Raw genomic sequence first — 14,728 nt, 5'->3', positions numbered from 1 at the left:
GACAATTACGACTGAAAATGACGCATTTAGCAAATTTCTAATAATGTTCACAGTGTTTACATGATTTATGTGTTCTCATAATTTACAATATTGCTATATGACAGCACATTTAATTGACTGGGGTTTGAATCATTTACACGTGAATCTGACGCATACATCAACACAGTCCTGAAAATTTTTACTTTTTTATATATAAATTTTACGACGCAGGAAAATAGTTCAACTCTCTGATTCTCTTTTTTTTAAATATATAAACGTCTTTAGTTTCCTTAGCAGATATTTAACTGTCGTCATCTGGATATTACAGCTCATCTGGATATCGTCAGCAGATGATACGAAGTGAAAACAATAGAAGTGAAACAGATGAGCTGAAATATCCAGATGACGGCAGCTAAATATATTGTCTGTTCCTTACACACATAAGAATACCAAAAATTCTCTCTCTCTCTCTCTCTCTCTCTCTCTCTCTCTCTCTCAGTTTTTTAAGTAAAAATCCTTGGATATTTTTGCTTCTTTATTCAAGTCAAATGGTCATGGAATTTTGAAGCAAGTGGTTCGTAGAGATGTTTTATAAACTCACTTGAACCCATCAACAGTTATGAGACAGTAAAATAGAAAAAACGTTGCGTTCTTCAGAAAGCTCGATTAGAAAATATAAGATCTTACCATAAAAAATAACGTGCAAAAAGGTAACTTTTGATAAATTTTGAGATCCAAAGTGAAAGAATGTAAAATGTAATACATGAAAATATAATGTAGAGTTGATCCACCTCTTTTTTCACTCTCATTACTGTATTTTTGTCTTTTACACATTAAGCTGCTGTGTCTGCAGTCTGCTATTTGTTATTAACTAAAATGTGAGTACATTATCTGACGCAAAAGAAGCACAAATACACAAACACATAATGCATCACAGCGTGACAAATACAGATATATGTTTGGTTTTGTATTATTAATTTTGGATAAGTGATCACAGATACACTCGCATGCTCGTATGCAAAATTTGATTAATAGCTAGTGGTTAATGGTCAGCCGATCTGAGTGTGCTAATTGGATTGCAAAACGGTGGCCCATCATCATTACCATTTTGTTTATTATAATAATATGTGTGTGTGTGTGGATTCGTAAAGTTGGAACACAACACACATATTTCAAATCAATTCGAAAACCATGTAAAATTCAGGCTCGACAACTATTTTCTTCGTTGCATCGAATCGAGAAATCGGGTGTGGTTATGAGCTGTGCAAATAAATTCAGGACATTTACAAGATTTAAATAAGCTATTTCGCTTTGGATTCGCTCAATTCAACACTATGTACTTTTAGTACGGTTGAATGTGAATAATCAGCAACATTTCTATTTCTGTAATTTGACTGATCCAATATTTAGATATAGAACACCGTCGATCAGCCCGATTGATGTTATTTTCATTTCTTGCGCTCGTGCTTCGTGTTAATTAAATATATGCCGATTATGCAAATGATTTGCAAATGTTTTATATATATAAATGTATGTGTACAGTGTACACTCAACAGCAATCTCAACAATGGTCGACTGGAAGCGGAGTGTAGTGACGATTACATTTGAAATTCTAACATTGCATCTCATTCTATCACTCTTTCGCTCATTCATTTGATGACTTCACAAAATTTGTTGCATAATACATCAGTGGCAAGGTAAACGCAGCATAAATCGATTTATGCACATGGCCAATTCCATTTTCATTCGATTAGAAAGCATAATTGTTTCACAAATAAACAAACAATTGTTACGTGTTTTCACAATGAATTATGGAAGTTTTGTATGCTAATTTTCCGAGCAGCAGCGGCGCTTTGTCGCAAACAAAACGAGGACAACAGTAAGAGAGAGAAAAAAATGTACGAAAATTATTGTGGAAAATCAGTGAAAAGACCACCATATAAATATTTGCATACCAACATGTAGCCAGAGGTTTTGCCATGTCGTGTTCAACGTTCATTTTATGAGAAATCATTTTTGTAATCATAAAACACATTACCTTGTCAAAAAGAAACATTTTCGGTAAGTTTTCACCCTCTTTCTCTCTCGGCTCTCTGCTTATTCAAAAAACAACGGATGATATTTTTTTTTTCTAAAGCTGCTGGCGCAACAAGTCCAAAAGATGGCGTGATAAAACGCAACATTTTCAATTCAAACACACACAGCAAACACGTAAATCCATTTGGGAAAAATGTGTTCGCTAATAATATCATTTTGATTGAAAATATGCTCATGAAAATGATTTCATGATTTTGTTGAATTGATAAAGCTCTCGAAGCGATTTTATTTGAATTACCTTACCGCTATAATGTATTAAAATGCAACGTGACAATGTTTTTGGTCGGCATAGTTTACGCACACGCACATTGCAACCACACAAAAAAATACTAACTACCAAATGTATTCCATGGAAATTATGTAAATAATCATGCAGATCAACGGGACATGGAGTAATAGCAAGAGATATGGTGTCGAAAATAGTTGGAAATCTATAAGCGATTTATTGATTTTGTCGACATTATTAACTAAATATGTTTGGCAAAATTACAACTCAAAATATCAATGGAGTGTAGTTCTTGCATTTTGTCTCCGAAATGCATGCAAATAGTACAGTTCGCAAGTGTAAATGAATATAATGATATAATTTTGATATCATGAATAATTCATAAATCGAATGGAGAGAGAGAAAGAAGAGAACGAGAAAGATCCAGTATGAATTTTCAATTTTCTCATCACGTTTGATTTTCCAAAACGGAAAAATGGCTGACTATATTGAATACTAATAAATTATATTTACTACAGTTATATGCATTTATATATTCAATGAAAAAAATGCATATATTTCTATTTAAGTGATAATGCGATTTTCACCAATTGAAAATGACTTAAATTTATTCAGCGTTTTTTTTCTTTCATTTTCAGATTGAATCAACGAAATTTATTCACCGCGAAAATTCAACCGGCATAAAAAAAGACGATTTCCAAGAACATAATAGTTTAGTGCAGACAGTGTTGTTTTGCCGACGAAGCCAAATACAACTCAAGGAAAACAAGGATAGATAGTAAATGATTGAAGCTAATACATATGCAAACAACAAAAACAAAAAAAAAACTTGCACAAATATTGGCAGTTGAATAATTGTGTTTGGTTCGCATTTGTGAGAAAGCTTTTGAGCTTGATCATTGTTTGTCTTAATTTATTGATAAGTGTATGTAGTGTATAGATACACAATTAAACAGGATGAAATCGACAAGCGTTCATTTCTCGCTAGCTTTAGTATTAGGTAAATATTGCAATTTTCTATTTTCCAAATATATATGTACGTTGTACAACAAACTAAACTATATAATGTTTCGAAATGGAACGGAGCAAGTGAATGAATGCAATAAAATACGTGATGTGCGGCGGCAGAGGCAGCCGTGGTTCCTCTTTTGAAAATCGAATACAATTGTTTAGATACACACGTTGATCAGGTCGTTTGCTTATTATGCGCTGATTTCTTGTTTGATATTGTTGTTGTTGCAACTGCTGCTACTGCTGCTGTTGTTGTTGTTGTTGACGATGACGATGATGATGATGATGATGATGATGATGATGATGTTTGGGCTCGTTCAATCAACGAGGCAAAATCAAATGCAAATAAATAAGGAGGCAAAATGAAAGCAAAAAGCAATTAATCCAATTTTATCTAGTCAACGAAATCTGCATATACAAAATATACTCGTTATTTGAGCGCACATTTGTTTAGATCACGCGGTGAAAACTAAATTGCATTCATTCAATCTGATTTGATTTTCGTATTTTCTGAGCAAATTCATTTTCGTATGCTTGTTTATTCTTCTATTTTACTCTCTAATATACTTTCGCCATCGTCATGTGCTATTGCTGTTCCACGACGATGACGACGACGACTTTGGCCCATTCAAACAACAGCACTAGGAAGTGCGTGTTGTTGTACAGCAGCCGAGCACGCAACACAAGCGCCATCCAATTTAGTCACGCAAACGGTTTACGGATTTTTAGATTTTACGACGACCATTGGTAATACGGTAATGGTATTTTCACCACAAAGTGCTCCACCACCAGGTGAGTCTTATATTTAAAATGTCTTGCCCTTTCTCCAATTCTTCGTTTGTTGGTCGAACAAAGATTTTGAGAAACGAACTCTTTATGCTGGAAAAGCTGGTATATTAAAATAAGCAATTCAAACGAATTAATTTTGGTATTTCGAAGAAAATGCGATCAATTTTCATTGGAACGAGTTGAATAAACGAGACACCAACAACATATTCCGTAGAATATTGTGGTCGGTTCGTGTTCAAATTAAATTGTTCGATTTGATAATGAAAAAGGAAATTGAATTGTCTGTTTTGTTGTTGTTTTCTATCTTCTTATTATTTCGTACATACCTTGTAGTTTAATCAATTGATTTTAAGAAAGTGTTTTGCATTTTTTTCATTTTTACAATCGATAGAACCACCAAAATCGACAACCACCACAAATGCTCCACCGAAAACAATACAGCCGGTGATTGAGACAAAACCGGTGATAGAAACGACATCAAAGCCGGAAATTAAACCTACAAAACCAGTGGCCAAGTCAACGAAGCAATTGTCTAGTGTTGTTCGTGTCGTCGCAGCAAATCCGGTGATCACACCACAAAATGCACCAGTTAAACCAGCAACATCAAAAGTGCAAATTGTGTCCAGTCACGTTGAAGTGATTGATGATGAGAACAGCAAAAAATTACCACCATTATCACCACCAAAATCGGTTGTACATGTTGAAGCCATTGATGCTGGTGGCAATGGAGCCAATTCACGTGAATATTCAACGATTTTGCCGAGTCGCGTTGAAGTCGTTGGCGGTGTCTCGCCATCCGAATCGTGCGTTGATTATCAAATTTCATTTTATTGTTTGTTCATCTTTTCTTTCATTCTCGTTTTCTTCTCATCATTTCCAATTCGAAATCTCACATAGGCAAATTATGCATTCATTCTTCATTCAATTCTTATTTTATCATTAGCCGATAGGCACACAAAGTGTTTCAGCACATTTTTACGCAGTGGCTGGAATTAATTTTCGATAAAAATTTAAGCAATTTTTTCTTCTTCTTATTCTTCTTTCGTTTGAATATTTTATTTGTAGGAGCATCGTTGAGATTCATACCAGCGAAGATTTGGATCAGCTGACACCAGTCGAGAATAACATCAACGATCCGGAATATGAATTTTTATCGAGAGAACCAAGTGAACTTACCGAAGAAACATATCGGTTGCCCGCCAATAATAAAATTCCAAATTCAAAATACAATCTTAAATCACGTACCATTCAAGATCATAATAATGGTAATAATAAAAAAGTGCATCCATCGCAGGTAGTAGCAGCACAGCCACGTAGTGATGATATTCATCCAACCGGTTTGGTTACGAAATTAGGTGGCACGGTTGTCAGAGATGGTGTTACAACTGTGCATGAAACAAGCGTTCTTGGTACATATATATCCGGTAAATATGCACAAGTTTTGCAAAGCACATCTCACATTTACAATGGTAATGGTAATAAGGCAAAAATTGCACCAACACATTCGTTGCGTGTATTAAAAACGGCCGCACCGCATATTCCCAAGAAAACGCATGTGGTTGAATCGACATCGGCTGCAAAGCAACACCAACAACAATCGGCTTCCGTTGAAAGCGAGGAAGTTGATGAAATTTATGGCAGCTCAGCGAAACAAAATCTCGTACGGAATTCAAGACGTCCGGCCGTTTCGTCAAACACTTTTAAAAATCGTTTCCGTAGCAATCGACCATCGTCATCGTCGTCCGCACAAAAAGATGATGTCGAATATAGCGATGGATCAGCATCAGTTGAAGTTACAACAGCCGCCGCTGTCACGGCATCGTATAAGAAAAATCGCACCATAAATAAATCACAAAAAAGGTAAATTCATTTAAAAGCAATCATTCCCTTGAGACACTTGAGCCGAAGTGAAAATTAAATCGTTTTCATTTATTTTAATTTTCATTTTGATTTTTTTCTTTTTGCTTAAGCAGCGGTCGCTTCAATCGACCAGCATCCGGAAGTGTTGAAGTAACAACGGTGTCGGCTGTATTAAGCGAACCAACGTCGACTGCATACGTAAATCGTCGGAATAAAGCTAACCGCTTTAAGCCACAAAATGCGCCGCTAAAAGAAACAAGCGTACAACAACACCCGCAACAGCAACAGCAACAGCAACAGCAACAGCAAAATTCAAACAATGACGGAATCTACACCCGACGTTTCAAGCCAAAAATTCAACCGGCTGCAGTCGAACAACAAGATCAAACAACATCCAGTTTTTATAAGTTTAAATTAAATCGTCAACCAGGTCGTTGGCAATATAAAACTACACCAAAACCGCGAGTCACAATCAGAAAGCAGAATTCAGAAGATTTACAACCGCATGTTGAGTCCATGACACCAACAATACATGAATCGTCTGCATATCATGGTGAACAAAATGACGAAAGCAGCCATCACGAATCGGGAGATGTAGAAGAACGAGTTGTTGTGTCCGAATCACAGTCTGGCACCGAAACCGATCTTGATTCATCTGGTTCGGTTAATGGTGATGTATTGGACGATAGTGAAACATTGGACAATGCAATTGTTAGCAAAAAATTGCCCATTGAAACATTAAAAGTGGAAATTTCAACGCCAGCCGATTTTAAGGATACCTACTATGAAATTGCAACCATCAAATCACCATACACCTATCAAGTGAGTAATAAAAGCATTTTGCAACAATTAAAATGTCAATTCCCTTCGAAATTGAAAGTTAAAAAAGAATATCGCGACGAATAAAATGTTTGGTGTTTTTTTTTTTCGTTTTCAGGTTGGATCTGTGCGAAATACACGATATGTCACGGTAACATCAACATTTGAAAAAACATTAGATCCCGAACCAAGTGTCACATCATCAATTAGCGGTCCATTAACGGAAAATATTCTGGCTACAACCGCACACTATGATCGTGATAATAATTTATTGGATTCAAGCATTGCTACATTGCCGCCGCTCATTTTAGCATCTGACATTGAAACACCGCCACTTGAAACTCTAACCGAAACATTTAGCACAACACAAACAATGTTAAAGACACACATATTACCGGTACTGCATCAAGGTGGTGGCAATGCAACTAGCTACACACTCACACAAACTTATTTGGTAACGCGTCTAGTGACGGCCACAAAAACGCTACCACCAATGGATGCTTATCATTTTAATCCAACAAAAGCACTAAAGGAATTCAATAGTAAATTAGATGAGGCCGGATCCGAATTGAATTTGGAATTGGATTTCGGTGATGATAATGAGCACGACGACGAAGACATTGTACGACATGAATTGCCCGACGATTTGGATTTGGCCAATATTGGTTCATCATTTGATTTATCCGAAGTGGATAAATCAAACATTCCAGAAGGTCATTTGAGACCAAAGAAGAAAATTTCAACAAAAATACCAAACGAACAATCAATCACGCCATCGCTTGAAAAATACCAACAACATCAAACATCGTCGGCATTGATTGATCCCGTAATGCAAAGTTTGAGTGCCGAGCAATTGGCATTGTTGCGGATATTGAATCCAGCTGCAGCCGCCCAATTTCCAAGCATAATAACCACATCAAAGCCAATCGTTAAACTTGAAACCCTGTATGAATCGCATACGATTCCAATATTCAATGGTGTATCAACAACATTTAGCACAATATCACGACCTGTTGCAACTGTAAGCAAAACAGAATATGAGATTGGTACATCGGTGTTGCCTCAGTTACCTCAGTTGCCAATACCGCCACCAATCAATCCAATATTTCAGCAACCACAACAATTCCAAATTACAACAGCTCCAATCGTAACACAAACTATGGTCACCGAAACACGAAGCAAAATCTTGAAATTAACATTTGGCGCAAAAACAGCATATACGACACTTTTTTCAACGAACGTTGTACCAACCATATTAACCACTTACGTAACACAATCTTTACCAATCGTACAACCAACAGCTGCATTCCCCGGATACTTTCCAGCTCCATACGCACAATTTCCATTCGTCGGTTAATCACATTCAATTTATGTAGTCAGCAAAAGAGTGAACGAATCAATAGATTCGCAAATAAGGAAGAATGCAGGAGATGAATAGAGAGAGAGAGAGAGAGAAATAGATTTGCTAAATAATACAAATTTACAATGTTCGTGTTAGCCAAATTTATTTTCAATCAACACATTCCAATTTTACTATATTTTGTAATTACATTTGCTATGTGGCCGAAATCTGTCATAATCTGATACGAATTTTACCTTGTATTTCGTTAAACAAACATTCGACACCCATGACCGAAATATTGTTAGTTTGGTCAGAAAAAGTGATTGGGGTGTAATTGTAAAAGTCTATTAATGTAGGAGTAAACCGCTACAAACAACCCATCACCATTCAATTTTAAATTCTAATCATTTTAATTTGCATTTTTTTTTAATATTTGACATTTAATTGTTTTCCGAGACACCAATTGGGTGAAAAGTCTCACACATTCGCCAACTTCATTCACTCAAAAAATTCTTAAAATCCAACTTTATTTATTTTTGTGTCCTACCTATTTCGTTCCCTCTCTCTTTCTTAATACAGTGCACGAATTTCGTGCATCAAAATTTGAATTCCTATTTGAATAGTAATTTGTCACTGAATAAATTTATCATTTTACCCTCCAACATTTTATTGCATAGCGTCAGGCGCTTTATGGATATAGACATAGCTAAAGCCGATGGCATAAATATGAGTCGTGGTTTTTAGCATTGAATCGCGAGTAAATGTTATGTTATAATACATTTTGTTCTTTCTGTTTTTTTTTTTTTCGTTTCATTTCATTCCATTTCGCAATTTTTTTTTTTAGATAGTATAAGTGTAAATAAAATAGATTTTCATGGGTGCTTTTCGGTGCTACTTCTATTACTTCATTTTAATTCCTTCTCTTCACATATATTCTTGTGAGTTCAAGCATTTGTTTTGTACACAATATCTGGAGAGTAATAGAAATGTTAAGCGAAAAATGCTGGAAAAACAATTTCATACATTAATATTGTGACAGTGGAATGCTCACAAATGGGAAGAGAAATCAAATTATTCGAAAAACTTTTTTTTTGATGTTGTTGCGCCAAACAACAACAAGAAGGGGAAAAAACTAAATTGACAACGAAATATCTACGTTGAAAGTTGCTGCCGATTTCAATTCCAACATATAAAATAATACATAAAGATTTACTCGATTGTCTTAATATGTTTCGTTGCGTGTGTCGACAATGAATCGAGATAAAGAAGAGAGATGTTTTCATGTCATTTCAAGCATTTTCTTTTTGTCACTACAATGAAATACACAATCACTCGGCGATATTCTGTTTATTCGGTAAAGTAAATTTGCACGTTTGTTTTTCACAATGAATCGTACATATCAAAATTGTATCGCTTCAGATTTTCTACATGTTGCTGAGATGCTATTCTTGCTCGTTTTTTTTTACACGAGTGTCTCTTGTTCCATTTGTTTTCTCCTTACTCACATCGCTCACACTATTCAATCGTAATATTTTCCATTCCTATTGACAACACACAAACTCACACTCACACACTTACACATGTACGTGGCAAAGTGAAATTCAATGAGCTGAAAACAATTTAGCATCCGCACATTGTTGTGCATTGCGCTCGCGATTGCTTGCCGGAGCATTCCTTCAGATCCCGAACGAAAACGACAAGACAAAAAGAATGATGTGCCACATATATAGTGTACAAACAACAGCGATGAATTTTGATTTAATATTATCGTTCCTATTATGTCAAACGATTGAGTTCGCAGTCACTGTCATTTTATGAAGCATAATAATCATATTCATCGTGAAATATATATTGTATACATAAATCGCATGGCGTACTCTTAAAAAAACTCATTGTATTGCTCATACACGTTTATTTGATGAGCGCTCGTTCGTTTTTTTTTTTCAATTTTACCAAAGTGCTGATATTCATTTCATCTGAACTGAAGACCTTATATCGGAGCTGGGACTTTGATGAACAAATATTCTGGAGAAAACAAGGGAAAAATCAATTAAATAATGGAAGCATTAAAAGTTAACATTTTTCGATCGTTTCCACTTGCTGAACTGGCGAAATCGATTTCATACACTTTCCTATGTATGCATACCACCCAGTGACTCGACTTCTCTGAATACGTATTATGGAAAAGTGGATTCACAATCATTATTACCAACCTCATCACTTTTAACATCGGTCCCCTTTTGCACTCGTGTGTTTAAACAAACGCCATTATTTTTATGATGTGCTTCCCGAGGCAAAAGAAAACAGAGCAATGAAGACCCCAGAATGGCAAAGTATTTTTTTCTTCTTCTTCTCACAATGATGGAAAATAGCGGCAGTGTGAAATAGATTTATATTACAAATACGTCGAACGCGTCGAAGAATCATAGAACGAATCGAAGACGTTATAAAACGAGCAATTTAAATGTGACAAAAACAGCAGTGAACATTTTTCAGTGTAAAAGACACACAATATATACATAAAGCGACGAAGAAACAAACAATCGACGGTGAGAGGAAAAGTTAGAATGTATCCAATTGTTTAAAACGTTTTCTTTTTATTTTGAATCATTTTCCTGTCAACACACATTTTTGGATGATGATTTTCATGTCATATCCCTTTTTTCAACATATGCAAACATAGTTTGTCCCTTTATCTCTTCACAGTTTGATCAAATCAAATGATTACCATTATCATTTATTTTTTATTTAGCATTAATTTAAAATGTATAGACCATAAGTATTGGTATTTTTAAATTATTCCAGTGTGTTTTATTACACGCATCCATCCAATATATTGAACGGGGCTGAAAAAAAATTGTGCAGCGTCAACATATAACCAGCCATTTATTTCCAGCCAATGCTTAAATCAATTTAGATTAAGCGCAACAATGCATATTGGTGTTAAAATGTACTGGCCCAACACGTTCATGCTGCACACAGTGAGAGAGAATGGGCGGGGGCAATGGAACGAAGAAAGGGGGAAAGAATGATGGAGAATATGGAAAATAGAGAATGAAGTGATACCACGCTTGAATTGAACGGAAATAGAAAATTTGTTAATAGAAAATTGAACCATCACAGCGGAAAATACGTGATGAATTCTTGTTAGTGCCTGCAAATAATTTCTGCTAGATAATCTCTATTCAACAAAATCGGCTTTCTAACACATACACACACAATCACTAGCGTATGGCAATTGCATTTTACTTCCTTCTTCTTTCTCATTCTTGATGTTTCTGCTTCTTCTTTTTCTTTCGTTGTTTCTCTTCACGTGTAGAAAGTCACGCATTCTCTCTATCTATCTCAAATTGGTTGAAAAACATATTCTCAATCTCAATCCCTCTTTCACCCCGTACGTGTACACATTCCAAAATCGATTCGAATAATGCCTACTTTAGCCTATGCAATAAATACGGTTTGCATAAACAGCGACACACAATAGAATAAACTAAATAGCCGTTTAGTTCAACTACATATGTAAGGAAATAGATTGAAAGAGTAAAAAAAAACAGCAAATAAATTTACGTAAAATTATTCCATAGACGCCGGTGTCATTAATCATTTTTTTATTATTCCAATTTAGTTGTGTGTATGTGCGTGCGTTTTTTTATATGAATGCATATACTTTATTTTGCGTCAGTTTTTATTATTGGTCGGGCGTCTTCCAATGCGTAAAAAAAAGTATTCGATTTCGAGTGTGTAATGAATGACGAGCCAGAGAAAGAGAAAATATTCGAGGCTATAAACTATGAACGAGAAATGGCACAGCACAAATCGACACGAAACAAAAGAAAAATTGAGAATACAAACATAAAATCAACGGCTGCACTGTGTGTCGTGCTGGTTTTCCCTCTTTCTGTGTATTAAAAGTTATTCGAATTGTAAAATTTCTTAAAATCCCATAATACCGCATACACATTTTACACTCTTTCCGACCTGTCAAGTACACAAATTTATAGCCCAATTCGTCTGAATTCCACCGAAATCGAATTTCAGTTGAGAACGAAAAAAAAAATTACGAAGCTTAAAAAACACCGAAATCTACAGCAGATATACACACGCACACAAATACAAACGCATATACTGACGCATAATATATGCGGAAATGAAGCTCTAAATTAAGTTTTGTACATTTTAGATAATAACTTAACTAAATTGTGTCCTTTTTTATACGAAATAATAAATAAAATTTAAGCATAAAACCAAGTTTCATGTTTCATTTTTATTGGGCAACATAACCGAAAACATCCATAAATGAATCGCAAAATAGTCATTTTGGTTTTTATGAAGCGAACAAACGAAAGCAAACGAGCATCTGACATGGTGAGCTACTGTTGCTTCTTTTCCATTAAACGACCGAAAGCTATCAAATTGCTACGCATTCTAGGCCCGAACAACAGCATAAAATCAAAAAGGTGAAAAACAATAGCAACTGAAATGGAATATGAATGGAATTCATGTTGGTAGTTACACATTTTGATATGCTGGAAAATATTACAATTTAAAATTTGAAATGAACGAGAGAGAGAGAGAGAGAGAGAGAGAGAGAGAGAGAGAGAGAGAGAGAGCAGGAGGAAGAGAAAGGGGGTTAAACAGAGAGTTTTGGACGCGCATCACCATAAAGATTTCAATGTTAAAATTACATTACATTTACCCTGCATCATAGTGACACAAAGTCACAAAACAACAAGAGTTTAACAATTCAAAGTTGTCTCCGTTTTCTGTGCTGGTAACCCAAGCTGTTGGAAAAATGTCGGTTGAATTGGCAATCGTTGTGTGAAAAGTTTGTATGCCGAACAAAAATAAAAATCGATCTCGCTGAAAATGTACAGCGAGAGAGAGAAAGAGTCAATAACTTTATCTATCAGCACAAACTTAATCAGGCTTGTTGTGAAAATGTGTATAAATGTGAAGAAAGAAACAAGAAGGTGCAGAAAGATAGGTGCGAGTTTCTTTTTCTTTTATTTTCTTTCTCCATTTCAGTTGAATGTTGCAATTGCACGTGGTTTAAATGAGTGTATCGCATTTGCTACTTTGTGCAAAATAAAAATAAACGGGAATAAGTTTTATAGCCGACTGGAAGAAAATCGCTTGTTCAAGAAAGAGGTAAGTTGGAAAAAAATGTGAGATAAATTCTCGTTATTTTAACTATGCTTGATGTGCTACAATTCGAAATTCCAGCACAATTGTCAACGTGCTCACCTTGCTATGTCGCTGGCTCCTATTCCTATATCGATTTGTCACACACACCCTCTCTGTCTCTGAACTAAAACAACATACGTAAACCGGTCGTACTAGAAGAGTTCATGTTAAATTGTCCGTTTGTATGCTTCCAATACTCTCGGCAATTATATCGATACAACATGAGAAAACTCGATTCGAAATAAAAAGAAAATATCTGAAAAGCACATATTAATTCCATTCCATTTCATCTTGAGTTTGAATCGAAATTGTTTTGTCACTTCATGCCCTCATAGATTTGTTTCTTTTGATGGCGAAATTTCACTCTTTGAGAATGTCTTTTGAAAAGAAAAAAAAATGACTACGACCGAGTCGATAAAATTCAAATGAACACACTTAAAACGGAAAATCATTGGATCTGACCTTATCATGGTGACAGAAAACAGATGCCAATGGCAGTAAAATAGCTGGAAAATCGACTGCGAAAATGAAGATTCAAAATGTAAAATAGCACAAGCGCAAGGTAATTAAAATCCGAAAACTGAAATTCCGACCGAACTAAATGCTCCGCAAAGATAACACGGTTACAAAATTGACGCATGTACGTATTTGCTGTACACATGCTATGGTTTGAGCGTTTTGGATATCGTAAATTCTGCGAATGAATTTCGATCGGAGAGAGAGAGAAAGAGAGCGAACGAACGCCAGCCATAAAATGTGTACGGTGTAGAGTTTTTAACGATATAACTTTTAGCATAGTATGCATACAATTGGCAATTATGTTATAATTTTACGTGACCGGTCGAATGTATCTTTCTTTGATTCTCATCAATTTTTTGAGGGGTTTGCGCTCTCAAAATTGTTTGCCGTATCGTTCCGGTTTTACCGAATTTCGATTTATTAGGTTATAAAAGTTTTATGCACACGCATAAGAAAACAAATGGCCAGCCCACATTCTCGCGAATAAATTATCTAATGTTTGAGCGTTTAAATGTTGCACCTTCAGCACGGATGGCCATACACACAAGTTAGAAACAATAACTACGACATCAAGGACAACGATAATGCCATCACCATCGTTGCACGGCTCAATTTAATTAAATAAGTTTCTTTTTTATTCGGCTTATTTTTCCATTCTTGAGTTTTCAGGACGTGTGTTATGCAATCCATGGGCATTCTTTGGACCCCACAACAGGGTAAAAATATCTCTTTAGTTATTTCGCATGTTCAGGCAAAACAGCACATCTCGATATGCAAGAAAAGTTTATGGAGTTTATTTATGAAACAATTAAGCATCCACATCAATTTTATAGATATAGACGGAGAGAAAGAGATGAGTAAAATATGTCTGAATTGCTAAAATATTTGCAATTAAAGGATGT

The 14,728-nt window shown here is 35.3% G+C and overlaps 1 protein-coding gene across 2 annotated transcripts in view; it reads left to right on the top strand.

The window, feature by feature from the left end:
- LOC116340041 overlaps positions 1 to 12,371 on the top strand; it is a 124,142-nt gene extending 111,771 nt beyond the window's left edge. For both annotated transcript variants that reach the window (XM_031766202.1, XM_031766204.1), the window contains 6 exons: positions 2,941 to 3,302; positions 3,953 to 4,105; positions 4,494 to 4,905; positions 5,168 to 5,962; positions 6,076 to 6,784; positions 6,900 to 12,371. In XM_031766202.1, coding sequence (XP_031622062.1) covers positions 3,260 to 3,302; positions 3,953 to 4,105; positions 4,494 to 4,905; positions 5,168 to 5,962; positions 6,076 to 6,784; positions 6,900 to 8,138 — 3,351 coding nt within the window. In that variant the 5' untranslated portion in view covers positions 2,941 to 3,259 and the 3' untranslated portion in view covers positions 8,139 to 12,371. The remainder of the gene's footprint in view (positions 1 to 2,940; positions 3,303 to 3,952; positions 4,106 to 4,493; positions 4,906 to 5,167; positions 5,963 to 6,075; positions 6,785 to 6,899) is intronic.
- Positions 12,372 to 14,728: the final 2,357 nt, after the last annotated feature.

This window comes from Contarinia nasturtii, unplaced genomic scaffold (assembly GCF_009176525.2).
Source record: "Contarinia nasturtii isolate CC-2019 unplaced genomic scaffold, AAFC_CNas_1.1 Cnas_scaffold_630, whole genome shotgun sequence".
Taxonomy (NCBI): Eukaryota; Metazoa; Arthropoda; class Insecta; order Diptera; family Cecidomyiidae; genus Contarinia; species Contarinia nasturtii.
Note: the sequence above shows the minus strand (reverse complement) of the source record. Positions and strands in the feature narration are given on the sequence as shown.